The sequence below is a fragment of the Bubalus kerabau genome, chromosome 1, assembly GCF_029407905.1.
Source record: "Bubalus kerabau isolate K-KA32 ecotype Philippines breed swamp buffalo chromosome 1, PCC_UOA_SB_1v2, whole genome shotgun sequence".
Lineage (NCBI taxonomy): Eukaryota > Metazoa > Chordata > Mammalia > Artiodactyla > Bovidae > Bubalus > Bubalus kerabau.
In genome coordinates this window covers 26701681-26728156 of record NC_073624.1, presented here as the reverse complement: position 1 = coordinate 26728156, position 26476 = coordinate 26701681, and the positions used below count along the sequence as shown (strand labels likewise).

At 42.4% G+C, this 26476-nt stretch overlaps 1 protein-coding gene across 1 annotated transcript in view; it reads left to right on the top strand.

The window, feature by feature from the left end:
- GUCY2C (guanylate cyclase 2C) overlaps positions 1–26476 on the top strand; it is a gene marked incomplete at its 5' end in the record, with an annotated part of 75406 nt that overhangs the window by 9814 nt on the left and 39116 nt on the right. The window contains 9 exons of the mRNA XM_055570856.1: positions 4859–4971; positions 6649–6713; positions 9639–9851; positions 11385–11506; positions 14570–14666; positions 17837–17954; positions 19957–20092; positions 24855–24940; positions 26272–26383. Of these exons, the coding sequence (XP_055426831.1) occupies positions 4859–4971; positions 6649–6713; positions 9639–9851; positions 11385–11506; positions 14570–14666; positions 17837–17954; positions 19957–20092; positions 24855–24940; positions 26272–26383 (1062 nt within the window). The remainder of the gene's footprint in view (positions 1–4858; positions 4972–6648; positions 6714–9638; positions 9852–11384; positions 11507–14569; positions 14667–17836; positions 17955–19956; positions 20093–24854; positions 24941–26271; positions 26384–26476) is intronic.

Genomic DNA, 26476 nt, shown 5'->3' with positions numbered 1-26476 from the left:
TTGCCGGCAGGCGGGCTGTCTCCTACGGTCCACGTGACCGGTGGGGTGACTAGAGAGAAGCGTGGGGAAGAGTAGACTGAGGGACCCAGCAACAGGCTGTTGGGCTGGAGCTCCTGCCTCCTTGAGAGCCCTGAGTGAAGCCAGTGAGCCCAAGGAGCATGGTGCTGAGGTGAGGGAGGTCATGAAGACACCACTGTTGGCCTTGGCTTTGTGGTCACTGCTCCTCCGGCCAGGGCTGCCGTTCTGGACCTCCCACGTGAGTCGAAACTGCCAGGATGGCAGCTACGAGATCAGCGTCCTGATGATGAACAACTCGGCCTTCCCAGAGTCCCTGGACAGCTTGGAAGAGGTGGTGAAGGAGGGAGTGAAAATCGTGAGCCAGCGTCTGCTTGAAGCTGGTAAGAATACGGTAACAGAATTCTCCTCCCTGTTACCTCCTCTGGAGCCAGAGGGCTGCTAAGTGAAGACCTCGCGTTCTTTGCCTGATCACCCAACCTCCTTGAAGGGCCCTTCTCTCTTTCAAGGCAGTAGATTTTCAGAAAGAAGGATTTGAGTCCTACCTCAGTGAGTTCACTCATGATACACTCTGCTCTAATAATGGGTCCGACCCAGGTGTTTGCATCAGTGAAATGCCTCCAAATAAAACTGGATTTACTACTGAGTGTCAGGGCCTTGTGTTTCCTTCTGCATCATCTCAGAGACAGAATTTGGTCTGGACTTGAGATTTCACAGGGTTGTCTATCAAGAAGATGAATCAAGTAAAATTCCTACAGATGCTCAGTCTTTGATGAAGATTTTTAATCCATCTATTCTCTCTCTGCATCTCTGGTGGTGATTCTTATAAGATGCAGTCGATGTGATAAACTTGCAAAGTCAGTGTATGCATGCTAAATCCCTTCAGTTTGTCTGACTGGTGTGACCCCGTGGACTGTAGCCTTCCAGGCTCCTCTGTCCATGGGGATTCTCCAGGCAAGAATACTTAAGTGGGTTTCCATGCCCTTCTCCAGGGCATCTTCCCCACCCAGGGACTGAAGCTGGGTCTCCTGCATTGTAGGCATATTCTTTATTATCTGAGCCACCAGGGAAGCCCCAAATTCAGTGTAACAGTCCTTTATTTTACTGCTGTTTTAGGGGGATGAAAAAATTATTTTTATTGTTTTATTGAAGTATAGTTGATTTACAGTGTTGTATTAATTTCTGGTGTACAGCAGAATGATTCAGTTGTTCATATATATATATATATTCTTTCTCGTATTCTTTTCCATTGTGGTTTGTCAGAGGGTATTGAATATAGTTCCTTGTGCTATACAGCCTGGAGAAGGCAATGGCACCCCACTTCAGTACTCTTGCCTGGAAAATCCCATGGATGGAGAAGCCTGGTGGGCTGCGGTCCATGGGGTCGCTAGGAGTCGGACACGACTGAGCGACTTCCCTTTCACTTTTCACTTTCATGCATTGGAGAAGGAAATGGCAACCCATTGTTCTTGCCTGGAGAATTCCAGGGATGGGGGAGCCTGGTGGGCTTCCGTCTATGGGGTCTCACAGAGTCGGACACGACTGAAGCGACTTAGCAGTAGCAGCAGCAGCTATACAGCCGGACCTTGTTATTAATCCATTCTATCTATACTAGTTTGTGTGTATCTCTTAATTCTTAAAACAAATTATAACATTAGGTAAAACATGTATGATAAAGAGAAAGTTATCACCCCTGATAATTTCCAGTCACCTGGATATTTCCAGATTCTTTTCATGTGCTTCCAAGTTTCTTGTTGTTAAGAACATCGTTGGGAGTCACTACAGCACAGAAACACTTTTCTGACCTTCTTCATTTCACATTATTCTACAAGTGGCTTTCCTGGAGTTGCTTAATCTTCATATATCATATGAATGGATGTCCTGTATCTCTTAGATACCCTTCCAGATCATCTGGTAATTCCCTACAGTGGGATATTCCATTGTTTTTTGGTTTCTCATGATTATTTTAAAGCTACTGCAATAACTTCCCAGGTGGCTCAGTGGTAAACAACCCGCCTGCCAATGCAGGAGAGGTAAGAGACATGGGTTCCATCCCTGGTTTGGGAAGATCCCCTGGAGGAGGGCATGGCAACCCACTCCAGTTGGAGAATGCCACAGACCGAGGAGCCTGGTGGGCTGCAGTCCATAAGGTCACACACAGTTGGACACAACTGAAGCGACTTAGCACTCACAGCAATAAACATTTTCACGTACGTTGTTTCACCGTCCTCCCGTGCTTTGAGACGAGATTGCCGTAAGTGTAATTACTGAGTCAGTGACTGTTTCATACAACTTAATGGCTATTTATGGATGAGGATACATCCTCTCAGGAGAGAATGTCTCAATTTTCTTTATTTAAAATTCTGTGTCAATAGCAGCGGTAGTTGTCATACATCATGTATGTGTGATAACTGTCTTCTGCACAATATACATTTCTTCAACCCTGTCTGAGACCAGATTCATATATAAATGGATGGCTCTTATCTAGAGCCCTAATGTAACTAGGAGGTCATTTAATAACACCCTCTTCTATGGGCATTGTGGTGTAGTAGAAAGAACATTTGATTTGAAGTCTGAGGACCCAAATTGGTGTCCATTTTCCAGAGCTTTCTCTCTTTGTGACCTATTTCTCTTTGATCTACCTGAGCTCGGTGTTCTTGTTTTTTGAGTACCTGTCAGGTGCTTGGTGGGGCTTCCCAGGTGGCTCTAGTGGTAAAGAACCTGTCTGCCAAAGCAGGAGATGTAAGAGAGGCGGGTTCGATCCCTGGGTCAGGAGGATCCCCTGGAAGAAGGCATGGCAACACACTCCAGTATTCTTGCCTGGAGAATTCCATGGACAGAGGAGCCTGGTGGGCTACAGTCCATGGGGTCTCAAAGAGTCAGACACGACTGAAGCAACTTAGCATGCACACATAGGTGCTAGGTAAAATATATCATCTCTTGACTCACTGCAGCTCTGTGCAATCAGCATTGCTGACACTGTTTCACAGCAGAGGCTTAATGATTTTGCTGAAGTCATACAAGTTGTCTGTTTGAAGTAGGAGTCAAATCTGTATCTGTCTGATTCCACAGAGTGTAGCATGTCGCCACTGTAAGAGCTTTACCCACCATGAACTAACTTGCTCATTAAAATAAAGTGGTGGAACATTGTGGTTAGAAGTAGAGGTTTGGAGTCAGACAGAGGCCGGGTCGCGTTCCAGCCTTTTATCCAACCTGTGACAAGTTATACTTGAACAAGTTATACTTAAATTTTCTGAGCTTCAATTCCTTCACCTATAAAACCATAGTAAATAGTTTCCTCCGGTGAGTATGAATTAAATGAAGAGGTTCACATAAAGTACTTAGTTCACTGACTGATCCGTACTATGCACACACTGAATGGCCGTTGTGTTTATTGTGGCCACTCTTACTGTTGTTCTTGTCAAGGACATTGATGTTGTTGTTGCTGCGCTCTTGCTGCTGTTAGCAGAACAAGTTACCCTGCACATAAAATAAACAGCACAGTGTGTTGTTCAGATATTGATCTCTGAACTCATATTACCCGAATTTGCACTTCTGCTCCATCATTTACTAGTTGAGTGACATTGAGCAAGTTGTTGATTCTAAGTTCAGTCATCTCATTTGTAAAATAGAGTCAGTAATGGTGAGAGGCCTTTGCATGGACTCAGTAAGAGGAGAATCAGAAGGAGGGGGAAGTGAAAGAGTAAGCTGAGGCCCAGATTTCTGCATCTGATGATGCATTTTGTCAGATGGATGGTCATGCATAGTAAACTCAAGAAATGCAGCTTGTGAAGGAAAGATGGATTCTAAGCTTATTAAGCATTGATGTTCAGGAAAAATTTAAGACAATATACTTAAGGGCTAACTTGAACAGTAGAAAGATTTCAAATGTTGGTGATGTCCAAGTGGAAGAGAGCAATATTTTCCCCAAGTACTTAGGAAAGCTTTGTGGGTTTGGAAGAATACACAGGACTTGGTGGAAAACTTGAAAACAAGATTCCTTCAGTCTTAGGAAATCAACTTCCCAAGGTTGTATGTGCCATGGCCTCAACCTGGTCCATACCCCCAACCTGGTCCATACCCCTCACCTGGTCCATACCCTCCACGTGTCCATGGCCCCCACCTGGTCCATATCCTCCACCTGGTCCATACCCCCAACCTGGTCCATACCCTCCATGTGTCCCCCACCTGGTCTATACCCCCGCCCTGGTCCATACCCCTCACCTGGTCCATACCCTCCACATGCTCTCATCTGCTGAGGGGGTCCCTTTCCTAGACTCCAGAGCCCATATCCAAATTCACTTTGGTCCCATCCCATCCTCAAAGCTCTCTATAGGAGAGAAAGCATCTGAGATCACCCTGTATTCTATAACATCCCCCTCCCCCTCCCAGCACTGAGATCTCATGGTATGGTGTGCAAATGGCAAGCAGGCTAGGGTTGAAATGACACCTGAGGAACTGCTTATAAGTTAAGCTTTAATTTGAAGTCTCCATCCCATTGTCTAAAAAGTGTTCATTGGGGGCCTCCCTGTTGGTCCCATGGTTAAAGACTCCACACTTCCACTGCAGGGGATGTAAGTTCGATCCTTGGTCAGGGTACTAAGATCCCACACGCTACACAGCCTGGCCCCAAAATAAAAGTCATTAAAGTAATAATAAGAAAGAAGTGACAAGGAGTGACATAAGAACTCAGAACTCAAATATTTCTAGGCTTAAAACTGGATATACAATTCCACCTCCCCCCACACTACCAGATCAGTTGGCAAAAGATAAATCTCACAGCCAGTATAAACTTACTGAGAAATAACACTAGTCTTCTCTTTTCCCTCATTCTGGATAACAGGCCTCAATGTGACCGTGAATGCTACCTTCATCTATTCAGAAGGTGTGATTTATAAGTCCAGTGACTGCCGGAGCAGTACCTGTGAAGGCCTCGACCTCCTCAGGACTATTTCAGTGAGTGCCTGTCTCTGCAGGGTCAGCTTTCACCCTCCTGCCTTGGGGGGATGGTGGCTGGGCTCCCGGACCTGTCCGCCAACACCCCAGCTGTCTGCCAGCATCTCCCCTGTCTGCCAGCATCCCACCTGTCCGCCAGCATCCCACCTGTCCACCAGCTTCTTCACTGTCCAGCAGCATCTCCCCTGTCCACCGGCATCTCCCCTGTCCACCAGCATCCCATCTGTCCACCAGAATCTCCCTAGTTGCCTCCAGCTACCCAGCTGAGTGATTTGGAGATGGGGTGCTCTGACTCTCTCCCCATCTATTTTCCAAGTGAGAGGGCCCTCCAGGAACCCAGGAAGGTAGGGAGCACCTTAGCTATGTTGTCTGTACACAGTCAGTGGTATGGAGGGGGATTATTTTGTTTTTAAAAGTCTAAAAAAATTTAAGTGTTGGTATTAACTGATATGCCTTTGTGTCCCCTCAAGAAATACCTGAGGTGCCCTATTACAAAAATATGTTCCAACATGTGTGCTCAGTCATGTCCAACTCTCTGGGGCCCCATGGGCTGTAGCCTGCCAGGCTCCTCTGTCCATGGGATTCTCCAGGCAAGAATACTGGACTGGGTTGCCCTGCCCTCCTCCAGGGGATCTTCTCAACCCAGGGATTGAACATGTGGTTCCTGCCTTGCAGGCGAATTCTTTACTGCTGAGCGACCGGGGAGGCCCCCAAAACCCTACACCAGAGACCTATTGCAAGTCATCACCGTATACATGGTCACAGATGGATTGTTTAAGAGCAGAATCTGAAACCTAACTTTAAAGTAGTAACTGTAATGTCAAAATCTAGAAATAGGAAGAGAGAGATCCTTGCCTACTTGCTCCTCCCAACCCCAGCCCTAACCCCAACCAGAGCTTTACGGAGCTGAAGAGTGTTCCAAGCTCTCTGGAGGCAAGTAGGCTGTGAAATGCCCCTCTATGACAGAAACCTAAGAAAAAGCCCTTCATAAAGCAGAGTGCTGGGCACAGAGCATGGTTCTGAAGCTCTAATCAATAACATAGAATCAACCTGATTGGCCACACTCATGTCAGGAGGCGTGGCTCATTACAGTCACCATTTTAAATCGTGGAGGATGTAGAGTGAGCAAGAGGAGTTGAATACACTCCACTTTGCAGTTCTACGAAGGTGTGTCTCCTCTTTCTACCTCTCCAGAGGAAGATGTAACCTGGTTCTCCAACACCGTCGATGGAATATTCCTAGTCGGGTGCCTCTTGAGAAAGGGTGGAATATGAGATCTGTAGACTTCGAAGCAGTTACACTGCATTTTGTTCTCTGCAGCCCTGCTTGTCGCTTCCCCTAAAACCGGAACTTGCCCTCTCTCTCCACAGCCCCTCCAAATCTAGTCTGTTCACGTGGCCTACAGACACTGCTGATGTTACAGTCTGCTGGTGCCTCTTCAACCACTGGACATCCTCCCCTTGATAAGAGAGTATCGGACAGCACACCTTCAGCAGGATTCTCTTCCCTCCTTCCATAGCCTCTCCCAGCTCAGACATCCCGGAGATGTTAAGAATGAGAGAGAAAGGCCCACTTTCCAGACTTCCTAGTGCCTCCCCCTTGCCCGCTTCTTTCCTGTGCACTGATTCATGTTTTATTTTTAGGGATTAGTTGTTTGTTTGTTTTTTTCTCCTACAGAGTAAAAAACAGATGGGCTGTGTCCTCATGGGGCCCTCGTGTACCTATTCCACCTTCCAAATGTAGTAAGTAGCTTGGTTTGTTGTTGTTTTCACGCCCCTGTGACTTGAAGTCAGGATGAAATCATCAATATTTAAGTGATTTGTCAAACAGCGGTCTAGTTCAGGTAATACCGTCCGCAGTGCGGGGCCCTTGTATTCTGCAGCCTCTCTAGGAACTGTCGTGCCCTCATCCCGGTAACTCTGCCTTTGTTCAGTGTGGGGCGGATGACAGTAGCTGTTCCAGATCAGTTACTAACATCTGAGCATGAGAAGCAAAACCGTAGAGATGAAGCTGCAGCGTCCCTGGTGGCCCAGTCTGTAAAGAATCTGCCTGCGGTGCAGGAGACCTGGTTTTGATCCCTGGGTCGGGAAGATCCCCTGGAGAAGGGCATGGCAACCCGCTCCAGTTTTCTTGCCTGGAGAAACCCACGAGCAGAGGAGCCTAGAGTCCATGGGGTCGCAAAGAGGCATGACTGAACTGACTTGGCATGAGAGATGAAGTTAGACTCCTGGCAAGATACAGAGAAGATAGTGAACTTGGATAATTTGAAAACTGAATAAATGAAATATTCCCAGACACAAACACAAAGGAAAGCACCCTAGGGCCTTGGCAGGGCGCTGTTCCATCCTTAGGTCTGTAAGAATAGGAACAGTGGTAGGATTCTTATTTCATAGTGCTATTTGAGGATTATATGAATAACATACTAAAGTACTTTACACAGTGCCCATATCAACTTAGAAGAAAAAATCTTCCAGTATGTTTTAGAGGGAAAACACTTCTCCGGCTTCTGGAAAATCGCCCCCGTCCCTCTTGTTCACCTTATGCAGTGTAATTCTCACCACCACAAAAATACTTCGTTCTGCCAAATCACCCTTCCCCAATAAAAATCCCGCCCACATGCCTTTCTTTCTGTTCCATCTCCCCCGAATCAAGATCACTCTTTGTCTACACAGAGAAAACCTTTGATAGACCACCAAAGATGGAAGGGGATGTTGTTTTCCTTTCTCAAATACATATTAAACATCTTCATATGAACTTGGCAGCCCAGAGATACTGAGGTGAACAAGCCAAGTGTGACCCTCACCTTCATGATGCTTGCAGTCTAGTGGAGGAGACAGAGATTAAACAGATTCTCTCTCAAATGATTACCTGGTCTCAGGTATCAAAGAAAGTTCTCCTGATGGATAAAGAGATTTAATCTAGGACCTGATGGATCAGTAAGAATCAACCAGGCAAAGAGGTAGGGGCACAGCATTTCTGGCATTTGTAAAGACCCTGATCGAAAATAAAGCTTGAGATGTTTAAGGCATGACTGCAGCCATGAAATTAAAAGATGCTTGCTCCTTGGAAGAAAAACTATAACCAACCTAGACAGCATATTAGAAAGCAGAGACATTACTTTGCCAATAAAGGTCCATCTAGTCAAGGTTATGGTTTTTCCAGTAGTCACGTATGGATATGAGAGTTGGACTATAAACAAAGTTGAGCACCGAAGAATTGATGGTTTTGAACTGTGGTGTTGGAGAAGACTCTTGAGAGTCCCTTGGACTGCAAGGAGATCCAACCAGTCCATTCTAAAGGAGATCAGTCCTGAATGTTCACTGGAAGGACTGATGTTGAAGCTGAAACTCTAATACTTTGGCCATCTGATGCAAAGACCTGACTCATTTGAAAAGACCCTGATGCTGGGAAGGATTGGGGGCAGGAGGAGAAGGGGACGACAGGGGATGAGATGGTTGAATGGCATCACCAACTCAATGGAGATGAGTTTGGGTAAACTCCAGGAGTTGGTGATGGACAGGGAGGCCTGGTGTGCTGCAGTCCATGGGGTCCCAAGGAATCGGACACAACTGAGTGACTGAACTGAACTGACCTGATGTTTAAGGAACCACGAGTAGATCCATGTGCGGAACAGGAGAAGGAAAACCGTAAAGTCCTCAGGTGATGCCTGTCTCAAAGGTAGTCCGAAGCACCTGCATGCTCAGTTGCTAAGTTGTGTCCAACTCTTTGGGACCCTGAGGACTGTGGCCCACCAGGCTCCTTTGTGCATGGTATTTTTCCAGGCAGGAATACTGAAGTGGGTATAAGAGCTGAAAATAAAGCAGTGCATGGAAGGGAATTTCAGGGACATCTTTTCGGCTTCACGACATTTGAAGTAGCTGTGGTGGCCCATTTTCTGTTTTTCTTAGCCCTGTGCCCCAAAGTCCATATGTCCTGGCCTAGATGCTAGGACAACCCGATGAAACTCATCTTAGAATAAATCAAAGTAACCAGCCACGTGTGTGTGTGCCTGTGCGTGCTAAGTCACTTCAGTCATGTCTGACTCTGCATTTCTATGAACTGTAGCCCACCAGCCTCCTCTGTCCATAGGATTCTCCAGGCAAGAATTCTGAAGTGGGTTACCACACCCTCCAGGAGATCTTCTGACCCAGGGATCAAACCTAGTCTCCCTCATTGCAGATAGATTCTTTACCATCTGAGCCACCAGGGAAGCCCAGAGAAGGCAGTGCGTGTGTGCAGGCTAAGTTGCTTCAGTCGTGTCTGACTCTTTGCAAGCCTATGGAGTGTAGCCCACCAGGCTCCTCTATCCATGGGATTCTCCAGGCAAGAATTCTGGAGCGGGTTGCCATGCCCTCCTCCAGCGACCAGGGATGGAACCCACATCTCTCATGTCTCCTGCACTGGGAGGTGACCACTAGCACCACCTGGAAACCAAGCCACATATACAAGAAAACATCCAGAGTATGCTTAGAATGTAGCATATGTTCAGTAAATATTCTTTAAATTCACTTGTGTGAGAGGGACCTATGTAAGTCGAATACCTGCTTGAATGACCCTATTTCATTTTTGTCATTTCCACCCACATGCTGAAACAGCTTAAAGAAGGATCTTACTTGTGCTACTTAAGTTAATCCTGATATTGGTTTATTTCTCACCTCTTGGCACAGCCTTGACACAGATTTAAACTATCCCATGATTTCAGCTGGGAGTTTTGGATTGTCATGTGACTACAAAGAAACTTTAACCAGGATGATGTCTCCAGCTCGGAAGCTGATGTATTTTTTGGTTGACTTTTGGAAAGCCAAATTTCAATTCAAACCTTTTTCTTGGAACACTGCGTATGTTTTCAAGAATAGTACAGAGACTGAGGACTGTTTCTGGTAAGCAAGACCGTTAATATCCTTCTGACATTTAGCCATAAACCATGGAGAGAAACCATAAACTCTCAGCAGACCCCTAGTTATTATCAGATGCTCATTCCATGAAGTAACAGCATTGGGAATGGAAACGAACCCACTTTCTTACATGCAACGGTACATAGTTTACGTTTAACTGATTTCATTCTTAAGCTATAAATATATTTAGATAAGGCTGTTTGTTACTCCTATTTGAACTAGATATATTAAACACAGTTCTCTGAAGTAGGTACCCCTTAGCTTCAGGTCAAATTGAAATTTCACTTAGAAGCATATGATACTTCCTCTCATTTCCTGATCTAAATCAATAGCAACAGCTAATGTTTCATATTAATAAAAAGGAATCATATGGAGTGTGTTATATGTCTTGAGAACTCTGAATAGATGTTTTTTGAACATATTTTCAAAAAGTTGCCTTTTCTTATAGAGTCTGTTAGTTAACAATGATCTGTTTTCCTTGCCTCAGTGTGATTGACATAAAGTGTCTATGTAATGGTAAATACATTGACTAACTATTTTTCTAATTCTTTCCAAATGGCATAAGTGAAGTAGCAATAAATACAGCTTTGATGAAAACTTTGGTTCCTCTAAAAGTGATTAGAAGTGAATAAGTAAGTAAAAGCAAAGGGGCCGAAAGAAACATGATGTCATTAATATAATCGACATACATTGCATGTGTGACAGTCTTTGCAGTTTTGAAAGTACTTTCACGTTAGTTTTTATCAATTCCCCACAGTAAATCCTCTGTAGAAAAGAGGACAAGTACCATGATCTCTGTTTAAGGAGCATGGAAATCAGACATGATAGCAGAGAATATGCTTTCTGCCTGTCTTACACAACAGGTTAGAAATCATTTCTCTCACAGCTTTTCAGAGGAATCAGACTGTTGGAGAGAACAGAGTATCGGGCACCGTTGCTAAAATGAAACTACAGAGCTCACGCAACTCCAGCAAAGATGGCAGAAAGAATGACTTGAAGGAAACTGAAGTCTCTCTCCACCAAAGCATGCGGAGGACTAAAATAGGGTACCCCTGAGAACACACATCTAGGGAACTGTAAGAATCAACACTAAGGCATCATCTTAGAAACTTCAGGCTGAACAGAAGTCAGTTTCATACAGGAGGAAAAATTACTCCTATCAGCTCTGAATTTTTGTACTATAGATTCAAAAGTTTCAATTTCTGTGTGATAATAGGATGAGAACAGAGTAGCCTTCCTTCAGCAAATAGCAAGAAGCCTTTAGAAGGGATCTGGGAAATACCTCCTGTTTGTATGAATACACGAAGATCCCCTGAAACTGTCCCTATACTCCCCCTAAATTAGACATTCATCCTAACCCTTGGGATCGTGATGTGTATTGTCCATTGTGTTAACAGAGGCAATGGATTTTAGATGAACAAGTCCCCTGGAGACATCTGTAAGCAGTGAGCAAACGACATGGAAAGCCATGAAGAAACTAAGCTGATTGCTTAGAGTTTCTCTTTGTTTCTGTTCTAGGTACCTCAATGCTCTGGAGGCTGGAGTTTCCTATTTTTCTCAGAAACTAGGCTTCAAGGAGATGTTGAGAGGAGATACCGAGTTTCAGGACATCTTAATGGATCAGAAGAGGAAAAGCAATTGTAAGAGGACATGAAGCGAGATCGCTTTTTTGCCGGCTACTTCCTCACAACCATCACCTCCCTATGAGTGATTTGGGCAAATCTACCCTCAGAGCTGTCATCCTTACTGTATATTTTGTGTGTTTGGGAAGATCTGTAGCTGCTTGCAACTCTATTATATGGTTCCTTTTGCAGATTCAAACCCTATCCCCGGAGAAGTTAGCAAAAGTAGTATATTAACATGGGACTGCCTTTGTGGTCCAGTAGTTGGGGGTCTGCCTGCTAAAACAGGAGACACAGGTTCGATCCCTGGTCCAGGAAGATTCCACATGCCGTGGGGCAGCTAAGCCCAAGCACCACAGCTACTGAAGCCCACGCTTCTTAGAGCCTGGGCTATGCAACAAAAGAAGCTGCCAGAATGAGAAGCCCTTGCACCGCAACCAGAGAAAGCCCATGTGGAAGACCCAGTGCAGCCATAAATAAATAAATAAAATAAATTTTTAAAATATATCAGCTTCTTGAAGGTAATGATAAGGCTAAAAGCCAGCTTTTATGAACCAAAATGATATCACAATCCACACTATCAGTGAACTGCTTTTTAAAAATACATTTATTTATTTGGCTGTGCCTGGTCTTAGTTGGAGAAGGCAATGGCAACCCACTCCAGTACTCTTGCCTGGAAAATCCCATGGATGGAGGAGCCTGGTAGGCTGTAGTCCATGGGGTCACAAAGAGTTGGACACAACTGAGCGACTTCACTTTCACTTTTCACTTTCATGGTATTGGAGAAGGAAATGGCAACCCACTCCAGTGTTCTTGCCTGGAGAATCCCAGGGACGAGGGAGCCTGGTGGGCTGCCGTCTATGGGGTGGCACAGAGTCGGACACGACTGAAGTGACTTAGCAGCAGCAGCAGCAGCAGCAGGTCTTAGTTGTGGCATTTGAGATCTAGTTCCCTGACCAGGGATCAAACCCAGGGCCCCTGCGTTGGGATCGTGGAGTCTTAGCCCCTGGACCACCAGGGAAGTCCCAATAAATTGCTTTTTAAGTTCCCCACAATCTAATATACTGTTGAATCTGTGACGAATCCTCAAATATTCTGAATCCTGTTTCCCCAGTGACCAAGAGGACGTATTTATTGATATCTAGCCTTAGGAGAAGGCAATGGCACCCCACTCCAGTACTCTTGCCTGGAAAATCCCATGGATGGAGGAGCCTGGAAGGCTGCAGTCCGTGGGGTCGCTGAGGGTCGGACACAACTGAGCGACTTCACTTTCACTTTTCACTTTCATGCGTTGGAGAAGGAAATGGCAACCCACTCCAGTGTTCTTGCCTGGAGAATCCCAGGGACAGGGGAGCCTGGTGGGCTGCCATCCATTGGGTCACACAGAGTCGGACACGACTGAGGCGACTTAGCAGCAGCAGCAGCAGGCTTAGGCAAAATTACAAAATATGCCAAGACTGTTTGACTTGGCTTTATTCTCTCTTTATTTCACCTGCTCAGTGATATCTTATAGACCAAGTATGAAAAGTGAATGGTATAAAATCATTCTCACCCAGTAATTCAGTGATTTATTTCACCCTCCACAGAAATCTTTTTACAAATAAGAATATATCAGAATACTTATGTATTAAGAATTCTTTTTACAAATAAGGATATATCAGGAATCAACTGTCAAATTTTCTACCAGGAAAGGTTCTTGCTTGGCAGGATTTCCTGGTATCCCTCAAAACATCATTTGCTCTCATTATCAAGCATTTGCCATATTAAGAACCTACCATTTGCAAAACATTGAATGAGATGTGGGAAAAAAGAAATATAAAATGATTCATGTCCCTAAAATGTTTGCAATTCAACTGGACAACACAGTGTAGGAAAAGATCTAATGAAGTGTCTCCCAACTCACTCATCTTACGCATCAAGCCACGCATTTCGGAAATCTGGTTACAATGTGTTGGAGAGCTTAGAGAGTCAGATTGGAACTCTGTCACTGAGTTCTGAGTTAAGAAGCTGCAAGCAAAACCCAAGGAAAGGTGCTTAGGAAGATTTTATTAATGCTCACACTAACTTATATATTTTCCAACAACTTTACATGTGGGTGAAAGTGAAAGTGAAGTGCTCAGTCTTGTCTGACTCTGCAACCTCATGGACTGTAGCCCACCAAGCTTCTCCGTCCATGGGATTCTCCAGGCAAGAATACTGGAGTAGGTTGCCATTTCCTTCTCCAGGGGATCTTCCCGACCCAGGGATCGAACCCAGGTCTCCCGCGTTGCAGGCAAACGCTTTAACCTCTGAGCCACCAGGGAAGCCCTACATGTGGGTAGTGCATTTCATTTATTAATGAAAATAGTTTTTGTAACTACTCCAGCCTTATGTAGTGGAGTAAGCACTAAACAGATGCAAATACTTGATTATCAGAGCTGTTTCAGCCATCTACCAGTTGTTTTTTTTTTTTATCTCGTTGGCATCTTGGCTATAGTTTGCTTAAATTAGTAAAATTAAGGAAATGGACTAGATTCTTTTTTAAAGATATATGTGTTAATATTTGTTTATTTTATTTTGTGGCTGTCTTGGGTCTTTACTGCTGTACATGGGCTTTCTCTAGTTGGGGCAAGCAGGAGCTACTCCCTAGTTGCAGGGCACAGGCTTCTCATTGCGGTGATTTCTTTTGTTGCAGAGCGTGGGCTGTAGACACTTAGTCTTCAGTAGTTGTGGCTTGCAGCCTCTGGGGCATTGGCTCAGGGGTTGTAGCCCTCTGGCTTAGTTGCCTTGCAGCATGTGGGATCTTCCCAGAGCAGGGATCAAACCTGTGTCCCCTGAGTTGGCAGACAGATTCTTCACCACTGGACCACCAAAGAAGCCTGGACTAGATGATCCTTTTTAAGATCCCATGCAGCTCTACTCCGACTCCATTAAAAAAAAAAATGTGGGGGGGGGGGCGGATAAATTTTAGGAATTGGTGTTAATCTTAAAACATGAATGTAGCATAGACTTACTGGGTTCAGATTTAATCACATGGTTCCCTTCTTGCTTGGGAACAGATCATTGTATATTTTTCTCTCTGTCTTGCTCTGTCTCCTGCAGTGATTGTTATGTGTGGTAGACCGGAAACCATCCGCACCCTCAGGGGTGACCGGGCAGTGGCTGAAGACATCGTCATTATTCTAGTGGATTTATTCAAGTAGGTATAATATTTGGAAGAACTTTCCTTTCAGAAAGAAAATAAGGATTTCCAAAAGATATTCTCTTTTCTTATGTTTTTCATAGCCTTAAATGGGATTCAGTATAAAGATAATATTTTAACCAATGTTTAATTTCTTCTTTATCATTCTTATTTAATTCATTATAGTCTTAGCAGAGATGTATACCTTTGATATCACTATCATGTCTAAGGACCATATGAAAGGTTTCTACCGTGTGGCACAGGAAACTCTGCTCAATATTATGTAACACCCTACATGGGAAAAGAATTTGAAGAAGAATAGATACACGTATGGGCTTCCCAGGTGGCGCAGTGGTCAAGAATCCACCTGCCAAGGCAGGAGACACAAGAGACTGTTTCGATCCCTGGGTAGGGAAGATCCCCTGGAGGAGGAAATGGCAGCCCACTCCAGTATTCTTGTCTGAAAAAAGTTCCATGGACAGAGGAGCCTGGTGGGCTGCAGTCTTGGGATCACAAAAGAGTCTAACACGACTGAGCACAGATACACGTGTATGTATAACTGAATCACTGCTGTACACCTGAGACTAATGCAACATTGTTAATCAACTATACTCCAATATAAAATTTTAAAAACTAAAAAATAAGTAAATAAATACAAAAGTTTTATTAAAAAAAAAAAAACAAAAACACATTAAACCCACATGCCCATTCAACAAAGATCCTGGTCTCCAGCCTGATCATAAGGTCTTTTTCCCAGGCAGCAATAAATCAGCAAATATCCCAGTCATATGTCTGAGAACATGGACTGTATCTGTGCCTTTGATTGCTAGTGGCCTTTGGTCCTAGATTATTTTCCTTCAGCCACCTTTGGTAAGAGGAAAGGTCCCATTAAGTGAATTTGATTGACACGATTATTCTTTGCCCTCTGCAGTGTAGTCATTGGGTGGTAATTTTCCCCTGCACTTCACTGGAACTAAGGGGAGAAAATTCTGGAGAACAGAAAGCATCTTTTATCACATCCCTGCTTTTTTACCACTCATCTTCTAATGTAGTTACAGTTTTATGGAGAATCCATTAAAAAAAAAAAGTGCCAAGGTAATATCTGAGTCAGATTAAGCTTTAAAAAGGTGTTGCTGGTACATCTTGTGTCTCTTGCTCCATCGGGTGAATCATATGACTTCACTTACCTGTCTGGATCATTGATCATTTGCTGTCTGTATTCAGAGCAGAAGCTATTACCACAGTGTATCATATCTGATTAGTCATTTCAGACACCTTGAATGTACTTGTCCCAGTGTTGAGAAAAATCAAGCGTGGGAACTGCAGGCGTATCTAGTTTCTGAAGATAATATAGTCAGCTGAGCCTTATAGCTGCAGAAGACAAGAAAGAGGGCAGAATTATCGACACTTTATTCCTGCAACCACATTGATAGCCTCTTTCAATGACTGCTTTGCCTCCTGGAAGGAGGCCTCAGTGGAACCAGTTTGGTGTAACTTTATTTTTAGAAACTCCTCATCTACTGCCAAAGTGTTGGCCTTTTATCACTATTCCCTAAGGACACCTGGCTGTGTTTCGGGAAGATCATATGAGATTAATTTGAAACTAGACATAACTTGGGATTTCAAATGATAATTCTGACACTTTCAGTTCGTTTACCTCTTGGGTATTACTTAGCATCTTGAGATTAAGTCTTCTCATTTATCAAGTGAGAATAAAAATATCTATAAGGGTCCTTTAGGATGAGGTGTGGTAATATAAACAAACTCTTCAACACAGTCCTCAGCACATAGATATATTCACCTACGTTTGAATATTAAATGATGGTCATCATGGCTAACAGCAGTTCAAGTGTGTTATATTATTTGCAGATTAAAACATTAAAATGATTAGCAGGTACTTCCCTGGTGGTCCAGTGGTTAGGAATCTACCTTGCAATACAGGGGAGACGAGTTCGATCTCTGATCTGGGAAGTAAGATCCCACATGCCTCGGACCAGCTAAACCAGTGCTTCACAACAAGAGATCCATGTGATGCAATGAGGATCCCTCATGCTTCAACTAAGACCCAACACAGCCGAATATATAAATATCCTAAAAATAAATAGATACAGCATCGAGGGTCCTCAATGTGCCAAATGTGTCTAGGAATTGAGGATGTGTACTGCTGCACTGCTTCAGTCGTGTCCAGCTCTTTATGACCCCATAGACTGTAGCCTGCCAGGCTCCTCAGTTCATGAGATTCTCCAGGCAAGAATACTGGAGTGGGTTGCCAGATCGCCAGGCGATCTTCCTAACCCAAACAGCAAACATGAAAGTGAAAGTCGCTCAGTTGTGTCCCACTCTTTGCAACCCCATGGACTATACAGTCCATGGAATTCTCCAGGCCAGAACACTGGAGTGGGTAGCCTTTCCCTTCTCCAGCGGATCTTCACAACCCAGGGGTCAAACCCAGGTCTCCCACATTGCAAGAGTGCGTTATGTCTCCTGCACTGGCAGGTGGCTTCTTTACCACTAGTGCCAACTGGGAAGCCCAGGAATTGAGAATACAAGGACCAGTTAGCTAATGTTAAGAAGCATACAGTGTCAGAGAAAATGCTTCATTTTTTTTCATGTTTATGTTTCACCATGTGGAGAGTAAATTGAACTCATAAACTTTCTCTCTATTCTATCCCTAAGTCTCTAAAGCGGTATGAGCACTTAAGGAAAAGAAAGTTTCCAGGTATCAGCCAAGAGTCATTAAACCTTGAAAACAAGCCTTATATATCCAGGGCTCCCCAAAAATCTTCTTTCTTTTTAAAGAATTATCTGCAGTGAATTGCTAAAGAAACAAATGAACCTCTGTTTGTTAGTATATTCTAGATCCTTCATGTTTATTTTAATTTCAGAATAACCTATCAAAATATTTATTTTAAAAATATTAAAATTCATATAAACTTTATAAAAAAACAAGTATCTGTATTCTGATCTTCCGTTTCCATTTGTGTTTGTTAACCACAGCATCTAAGTTCTGCTATTCAAGGTAGCAGGTGTAGAAAAAAATAAACTTATCTGGGGAAAGTAGAAAGTTTTGCAGGGGGAAAAAAAATGTTTTAAACTATCTCAAAGCTGATGTATGAATCGGTAGGAGTTCCATTTCCATTTTTTGCAGCAATCTGATTCTCATGAGAAACTTGTGCTTTTTATTCCAGTGACCACTACTTCATGGACAATGTCACAGCCCCTGACTACATGAAAAATGTTCTTGTTCTGACCCTGCCTCCGGAAAACTCCGTCTCAAATAGTTCCTCCTCCAAAAATCTATCACTGGTAAATTTCATAGACATATATATACTCTTATTCTTCTGGCAGGGGTAAGATACCATTCTTCCATTTAGGACCCAGATTCTAAAATGAGCAAATTGTTCCCCCACTGGTTCCAGTTTACTCAGCAAATGTTTACTGAGCCAATTATGTGTAATAGCAGGATTCTTGCTATTAAAACTCCAGGACTTCCCTGGTGGTCCAATGGTTAAGAATCTGGCCACCAGTGCAGGAGACACGGGTTCAGTCCCTGCTCCAGGATGACTCCACATGCCATGGGGGAAGCTAAGCAGGTGCACCACAGCTACTGAGCCAGCAATTTCAGAGCCCGTGCTCAGAAGCCACCGCAGTGGAAAGCCCACACAAGCCACTAGAGAGTAGCTCCCGCGTGTCAGAACTAGAGAAAGCCCGCACACAGCAATGAAGACCCAGCACAGCCCAAAATAAATCAATAAATTTGAAAAAATCAAACTCTTTCTATATGTCACTGTGCTAGGCTGTAGTCCAGCACCACACTGCAGGCTGCTATCACATCCAAACAGAAGCGACGTTGCAGGATGATCAGAAGCAGCCCTGCTAACTTAGGGGAGGTACATATTAGACAATGTAGAATACATGAAGTTCCCCACATCCCTGGCCCTGGTATCAGAGCTCTACCTCTACAGATACATATTCCCAGGTTAAGACACATTCCTTTATTGTCATTAGGTTGATTATCATCTGAATTTGTACAGGAGAGGCCTGGTTTATTCCTTTTATTCCAGCATCCCATCTGGTTTAGCATTTGTCCCAAAAAAAGAGCCTCCAGTTGGACATTAAATGATTAATGTATTGATTAAATGCAAAGCCTCAGACTCTAATACCACATTGGATTTTGATGGTCACTGCACCTTAATGCAGCTAAAGTCACTGGATGTTTTCTGGCCTCACACAAGGTTGAGAGCAGGTTTGGAGAAGGGAGGGGGGAAGTGGCGGTCAGTCCTGAAGCCCCCAAACAACTTTAGGATGACGAGGCCCAAAGAGCAGCAAGGAAAGTTGGGGACCTTTGAGAGAATCACCATTTTGCCTAGACTGGCAGTTCTAAGCCCTCTGTTTTGCAACCCTGTCAAAATTTGGGGCTGTAACCCCTTCAGGGGTTGGGTCTTAACTGATGCTTTTCATCTCATGAAAAGATGATTTCAACAAAAGACACTGAAGCCAATGAGAGATGCTTTCGTTTTTCCTTTTCATGTTTTCTAACAAATATATTTCTGGGTGTCATATTCAGATTTCACTTGCACAGCTTCTAGGCTTAGGCAAAAGTCTGATTCTTTACAGGTGGGTGGGCCAAACTGTCTGAGCTGACTGAGCTCATTCAGTCTCAGGGCCACTGAGCTTTCAATCCAGCCCAATTCTGAAAAAAAACACAGAACTGCCACAGAGCAGAGGAGTCCTGACCCCTTCTTATGTTCGCCAGGGCAGACATTTGTGTGTGCCCTTAGCACCCAACCAGGACTCTCTCCAATGCAAATACAGTGGTATCAGCCAATCAAAACTCTTCCTATCGCATCACGCTACTCAAAAGCAATGGGGTTGTTTTTGTTGCTGTTCTCTTTTATTCTTAAATGAAAGCATTATTTCTATATAAAACCTTATGAGAATTGAAAATTCTCATAATTTTGTATGAGAAATGCTGTATGTTGTTCTTCCTGGTTGAAATAAAATATTTTATCATCATGGGAAGGAGGAAGCACAGGCATTTTAGTTCCTTCCCTAAAGGCAGTGTTCACAGTTTATTGATCCCAAGAGAAGACAGGATTGTGATATGGGGATGAGAAAGAGCCCTGGTCCAAGGAAAGTTTTTCCAAAATTTCCTTTAATCCCATCCTTGCAATTCTATTAATATTCTTTTACCTTTCTAGTTATCCTGCTTGACCCCAACAATGTTTTTTCCAGGTTCAAGACCAGAATCTTGTGTTTTTTGTTTTTTTCTTGGAACTCATTTTAAGATTTTTCCTTTCTAATTTAGGCAAAAAATGATTTTGCTGCTGCCTACCTGGATGGAGTCTTGCTTTTTGGACATATGCTGAAGATATTTCTTGAAAATGGAGAGGATGTTACCACCTCTAAATTTGCTCATGCTTTCAGGAACATCACTTTTGAAGGTACCAGTTGCCTAAGAGCAAACTACACTTTACTTACAGTTTCTCCAAATATGCGCCCTGTGGACAGTAAAGAGAGGGTGTGGCAATAGATGGGTCAACAGCTAAATACCTTTAACTTAACTGGAGGCAACAAATGTGCAAAAGTTCACTTGTTGGTTAGAATGTTCTATATTTGTCTGTTATGTCTAGTTGGTTTCTTGTTATGTTCAAGTCCTCTATTTTTTTTTAACATATTTTCTATCTTGTTATTCTACTCATTGGAGAAAGTGGAGTATTAAAATCTACAACTATTATTGTATACAAGAATGCATGTGTGGTCAATTGTGTCCAACTCTTTGCTATCCCATGGACTGTAGTCCACCAGGCTTCTCTGTCCATGGAATTTTATAGGCAAGAATACTGGAGTGGGTTGCCATTGCCTACTCTGAGGGCTCTTCCTGACCCAGGGATCAAACCTGGGTCTCTTGCATCTCTTGCATTGACAGGCAGACTCTTGACTACTGGTACCACTATTGTAGAACAGTTTATTTTGTGCCAATTTTTGCTTCATATATTTTGTTGGTCTGTTATTAGGTACATAAATGTTTATACTTGTTTATATATTTTTGCTCTATTGAGTGTTTTATTAATATATACAATGAAAGTCTTTGTTTCTTATAAACTTTTTTGATTAAAAGTCTGATCAGTTTTATCTGATGTCAGTATATCCACCTCTGCTCTCTTGGTTAATACTTGTATGGAATATCCTTCTCCATCCTTTTGCTTTCAGACTATTTGTGTCTTAGGATCAAAAGTGAATCTCTTTATAGACATCAAATAGTTGGATCACTTTTTAATCTAATTTTCCAATTTCTATTTTTGATTGGAGAATTTAATCCACTTACATTTGAAGTAATTACTGATCAGTTCAGTTCAGTCACTCAGTCATGTCCAACTCTTTGCGACCCCATGGACTGCAGCACGCCAGGCCTCCCTGTCCATCACCAACTACCAGGATTTACTCAAGCTCATGTCCATTGAGTCGGTGATGCCATCCAACCATCTCATCCTCTGTTGTCTCCTTCTCCTCCCACCTTCAGTCTTTCTCCACATCAGGGTCTTTTCAAATTAGTCAGCTCTTCGTATCAGGTGGCCAAAGTATTGGAGTTTCAGCTTCAACATCAGTCCTTCCGATGAATATTCAGGACTGATTTCCTTTAGAATTGACTGGTTGGATCTCCTTGCTGATAAAGAGAGATTTATTCTGTTATTTTGCTATTTGTTTTTTATATACTGCATAGCTTTTTCATCCCCATTTTATCCATTACTGTCTTCTTTTGTATTTATTTCTTTACACTGAAATGTTTAAATTTTTTTCATGTGTGTTCTTTAGCTGTTTTCTTTGTGGTTACCATGGGGATTAGATCCTAAAATTATAACCCTCTAATTTGAATTTATACTGGCTTCAGTTCAGTTCAGTTCAGTTTCTCAGTCGTGTCCGACTCTTTGTGACCCCATGAATCGCAGCACGCCAGGCCTCCCTGTCCATCACCAACTCCCGGAGTTCACTGAGACTCATGTCCATCGAGTCAGTGATGCCATCCAGCCATCTCATCCTCTGTCGTCCCCTTCTCCTGCTGCCCCCAATCCCTCCCAGCATCAGAGTCTTTTCCAATGAGTCAACTCTTCGCATGAGGTGGCCAAAGTTTCAGCTTTAGCATCATTCCTTCCAAAGAAATCCCAGGGCTGATCTCCTTCAGAATGGACTGGTTGGATCTCCTTGCAGTCCAAGGGACTCTCAAGAGTCTTCTCCAACACCACAGTTCAAAGGCATCAATTCTTTGGCGCTCAGCCTTCTTCATAAATACAAAAACTCTGCTCCTTTAATAGCTCCATTCCCATCCGTCTCAGGCATTGGTGTTGCAGAACTACATCCTTATACTTTGTGTCCAAATAGTAAACTAATTATTTTTTAAGCGTTAGTCTCCTAGATTGTCAAAAACAAAAGGTGGAGTTACAAATCAAAGTTACAATAATACAAGTTTCAGACTAATTTTTTAATATATTCATATCTTAAGTAATGTAGACAAGAAAAAGTGGAATAACACATTGTTTTTATAATAATACTAGTTTTTGTAATCGCTTGCTGATTTACCTTTACTGAAATGTTTATTTCTTCCTATGGCTTCAAGCTACTGTCTCGTGTTCTTTCATTTTAACCTCCTAGACTCCCTTGAGAATTTCTTGCAGGGAAGATTGGTTGGTAAAAATCTCTCAGCTTTGATTTATTTCAGAATATCTTACTCTCCTCTCACTTTTGAAGGACAGCTTTGTTGAATAACAGATTCTTAGTTGATATTTTTTTTCTTTTAGCATTTTGAATATATCAGCCCACTGCCTTCTAACCTTCAGAGTGTATAGTGAGAAATCTGCTTTATAATCTTATTGAATATCTCTTGCTGCTACTGCTGCTGCTAAGTCACTTCAGTCATGTCTGACTCTGTGCGACCCCATAGATGGCAGCCCACCAGCTCCCCCGTCCCTGGGATTCTCCAGGCAAGAACACTGGAGTGGGTTGCCTTTTCCTTCTCCAATGCAGGAAAGTGAAAAGTGAAAGTGAAGTCGCTCAGTCATGCCCGACTCTTAGCAACCCCATGAACTGCAGCCTACCAGGCTCCTCTGCCCATGGGATTTTCCAGGCAAGAGTACTGGAGTGGGGTGCCATATGTGATCAATTACTTTTCTCCCTGCTGCTTTCAAAATTCTATGTCTTTGGCTGTGGACAATTTGATTATAATGTGTCTTGGCATGGATTTCTTTAAATTCATTCTACTTGACATTTCTTGAGCTTCCTGGATGTTTATATTCATGTCTTTCATCAGATTTGGGACATTTTCAGCCATTATTTCTTCAAATATTCTCTCTACCGTTTTCTCTCTCTTTCCTTCTCCCTCTGGGGCTTCCACAATGCATGTGTCGGTCTGCTTAGTGGTATTCCACAGGTCCTTTAAGGTCTGTTCACTTTTCTGCAATCTTTTTTATTTCTTTTCCTCAGATTTGGTGATTTCCATTGTCCTTTCTTCTAGTTCCAGCTTCCCTGGAGCTCAGACAGCAAAGAAGCTGTGCACAATAAGGGAGACCCGGATTCAGTCACTGGGTTGGGAAGATGCCTGGAGAAAGGACTGGCTACCCATTCCAGTATTTTAACCTGGAAAATTCCATGGACAGAGGAGCCTGTTGGGCTATAGTCCATGAGGTCATAAAGAGTCAGACACAATTGAGTGACTAACACTTTCACTTTCTTTTTCATCTTCAAGTTCACTAATTATTCTTCTGCCTTCTCAAATATGCCTTTGCATTTTTCATTTTAGCCTCTATACTTTTCAGTTCCAGAATTTGTTTTTTTATGATTTCTATCTTTTTGCTAATATTTCCATTTTGTTCATACATCACTGCCTTGACTTTACCCATGTCTTCCTTTAGGTCTTTGAGCATCTTTAAGGGAGTTGTTTTAAAGACTTTGTCTAGTAGACCCACCATCGCTTTCTCAGGGATAGCTTCCACTGGTTTATTTATTTTTTTCTATTGAGTAAATCATATTTTCCTGTTTATTCATATGACTTATAATTTTGGTTGAAAACTGGACATTCAAATCTAATAATGTGGTAATCCTGAAAATCATCTGGGGAATGGTGAATTTTCTCCTTCTCAGGGTTTGCTGTTACTTGGCTTTGCTTTTTGTTTTTATTGTTGTAGGCCATCTCTACTGAGGATCAGCCTGACATGGAAACTTGAGGTCTTCTCAGGTTTTCTGAGTCTCTGCCTTCCCCTCGGCATGTGTAGTCACTTTCTAGTTTCCCCATATGTGAAGTTGATTGAATGTTGTATAGTCTTCAAGGCCTGGCTCTCCAGGGGGAAAAGAGAGAAACAAAGAGGGCACCAACACTTTACATTCCTAGAAAGTCACGTCGGCAGTGGGGGAAAGTCATATCAGCCATGGACGGGGGTGAGAAGATGCAAAGACAGTGGCCCCCACCTTTCTACTTGCACCTCTGTGATCATAAGTAGTAATTAGCCACCTGCTAGCTGTTCCTATAACCTGGAGCAATTAAATAATATCCCTGACCTCAGATTTCTCATCAGTAAAATGAAGATAATAACAGTTTGTGTGTCGTGGTGTTTTAGGAGGATTAAAATGATCAGTGCATAGAAGGCACTTAGCACAGAGCCTGGTACAGTAAACAATACTAGCTCTTATTTTGAACCATGTAAAATTGTTGATACTTGGTAATTTTTTTTTAACCTAACAAACCATTTCTTAGACTCATGCTATGTGGCTAAAATTTCATAGATGAGAAAACTGAGGCTCCAAGAACTTAATTTTCTCAGCGTGTTCAGCTAAGTGATAGTGAAGGGATTTTGACCTTTTGGCAATCTACTTTAGGTTGTGCAATGACTTAAACATGGTGCCACTAGTTAATACTCTCAGCAAAAATTTGTCTCGAATCATCAGGAGAAATCTCCTGACTAATTACATTTAGTGTCATCATCCTAAATGCAGCGAAAGGAAGTTCTCCTTCTCTCTAAATAGCGTCTCTCATAGAAATATCCTTCAGCGATCTCAGAGCCAAGAACCAATGCCTTCTAATTACACCATTAAGGTCAACAATTTTTCAGTAAAATAGAGCAGTCTGAATGTGCTTTATGCCCCGTGTCAGGATGTAACTGGTCTTTCAGTCAGGACGTCAGTGATGGTCTCTAACTGTTTCTGATTTTGCCTTAGGGCATGTGGGTCCTGTGACTCTGGATGCCTGTGGGGATATTGACAATACCATGTACCTTCTGTACACCTCTGTGGACACCAGCAAAGTATGTTCTTATCAAGAACTTGGGATTAGGTGACTGGGTGAGGAGGGTTATCCTGAAAGGCAAGTCATAGAGAAGGACTAGGAGAAGTTATATTTAGAATCTACAAGTTAATTTCAGATTTACAATTATGCCCCTCTTGGGGCCATATTCCTTAAACATTTTCTCCCGTAGAACTTCTTATTCAGAATATCCAGTCTATTTACTATATAAAATATACCCACCCAGAAAACACTGATATGAAGACCAGACTATTGATGGGGTACCAATGAGAAAATTACAGGTTTTCTTTTTGGTGGTTGTTTTTTTTTCTAAGAATTGTTTATTCATTTCCAAAACTAAAAATTTCAATGAAACATTCCCTGTTCTCTCCCTCTGCAATCTCATGAGAATCATTAGTTGTTTGATCCTTCAGGCACATAAAAATAGCCGTGTAATGTTATGCTTTATATTCACACACTATATATACACCTGGTATAGTATTGTGTGTGACTATAATACATATTATTATATTACCATGTAATATTAGTTTATATTCTGCTGTCAAGTTAAGAGTGTAGTTTTGAGAATGTAAAACTTTGGTCCAGCATGTTTTGAGGGAGCGGTGGTGAATTTTAGAAGGATGATCATTTTGGAGATGTCTCTTACAAAACGGATTCAATATATGCAGCAGTAATTTAAGGATATATTAATATTTCTATTGGCACATTGCTTCAAAAAGAAACTTTTTATAAGAAAGCACATTACAGCATAGAGATAGAAGAGATTCAAAAATCATGTAATTGATAGAACTTAAGGAATGTGGAATTCTCTAGCAGCCCCTTGACATGTATGAATATAATGAATTTTAACTATGGTGTATTTTCTCAAGCCATCATTTTTAATAGCAGTTTAATATTGTGGAAAACACTGGTGCCTCCCTTGTCATGTGACTTAGAGCTAGCCATTTAATTTTTCTTGCTTCTGTTTTCACATTTTTAAAATGAAAGACTTGAATTCTCTAAAGACCCAGAGAATGTCTATTGGGCAAGCATAATGTATGGTCATTAAAAACAGAAAACTATTTGGCCTAATAGTGTTCATGATGAGAACCAAGTAGATCCTAACTAGTTCCCAGCTGTGTATCATTTGTCTTGTTTCACTGAGAAATATATATGGCAGATTCACTGTGTTGTACAGTGGAAACTAGCATGCCATTGTAAAGCAACTATGCTCCAATAAAAATTAATTTAAAAAAATTCAAATGTCACTGGGAAGGATGATGAATCTCATCAGAAGTCATTCTAAAGTGTCTTTATCTGTTCACCCTTCTTCTCTTTCATGCCCTGACACAGTACAAGGTTCTTTTGACCTATGACACCCGTGTGAACCAGAGTAGCCCTGTGGATAAGAGCCCCACGTTCATCTGGAAGAACCACAAACTTCCTAATGATATTCCAGGCCAGGGTAAGAGATCCTTCGTGAATTTCCCTTCCCTGAAGTTGCTTTTTGGAGGAGAGTAAATTCTATGGTTTATGCAATTAGCTTGTGGTTTTGTTT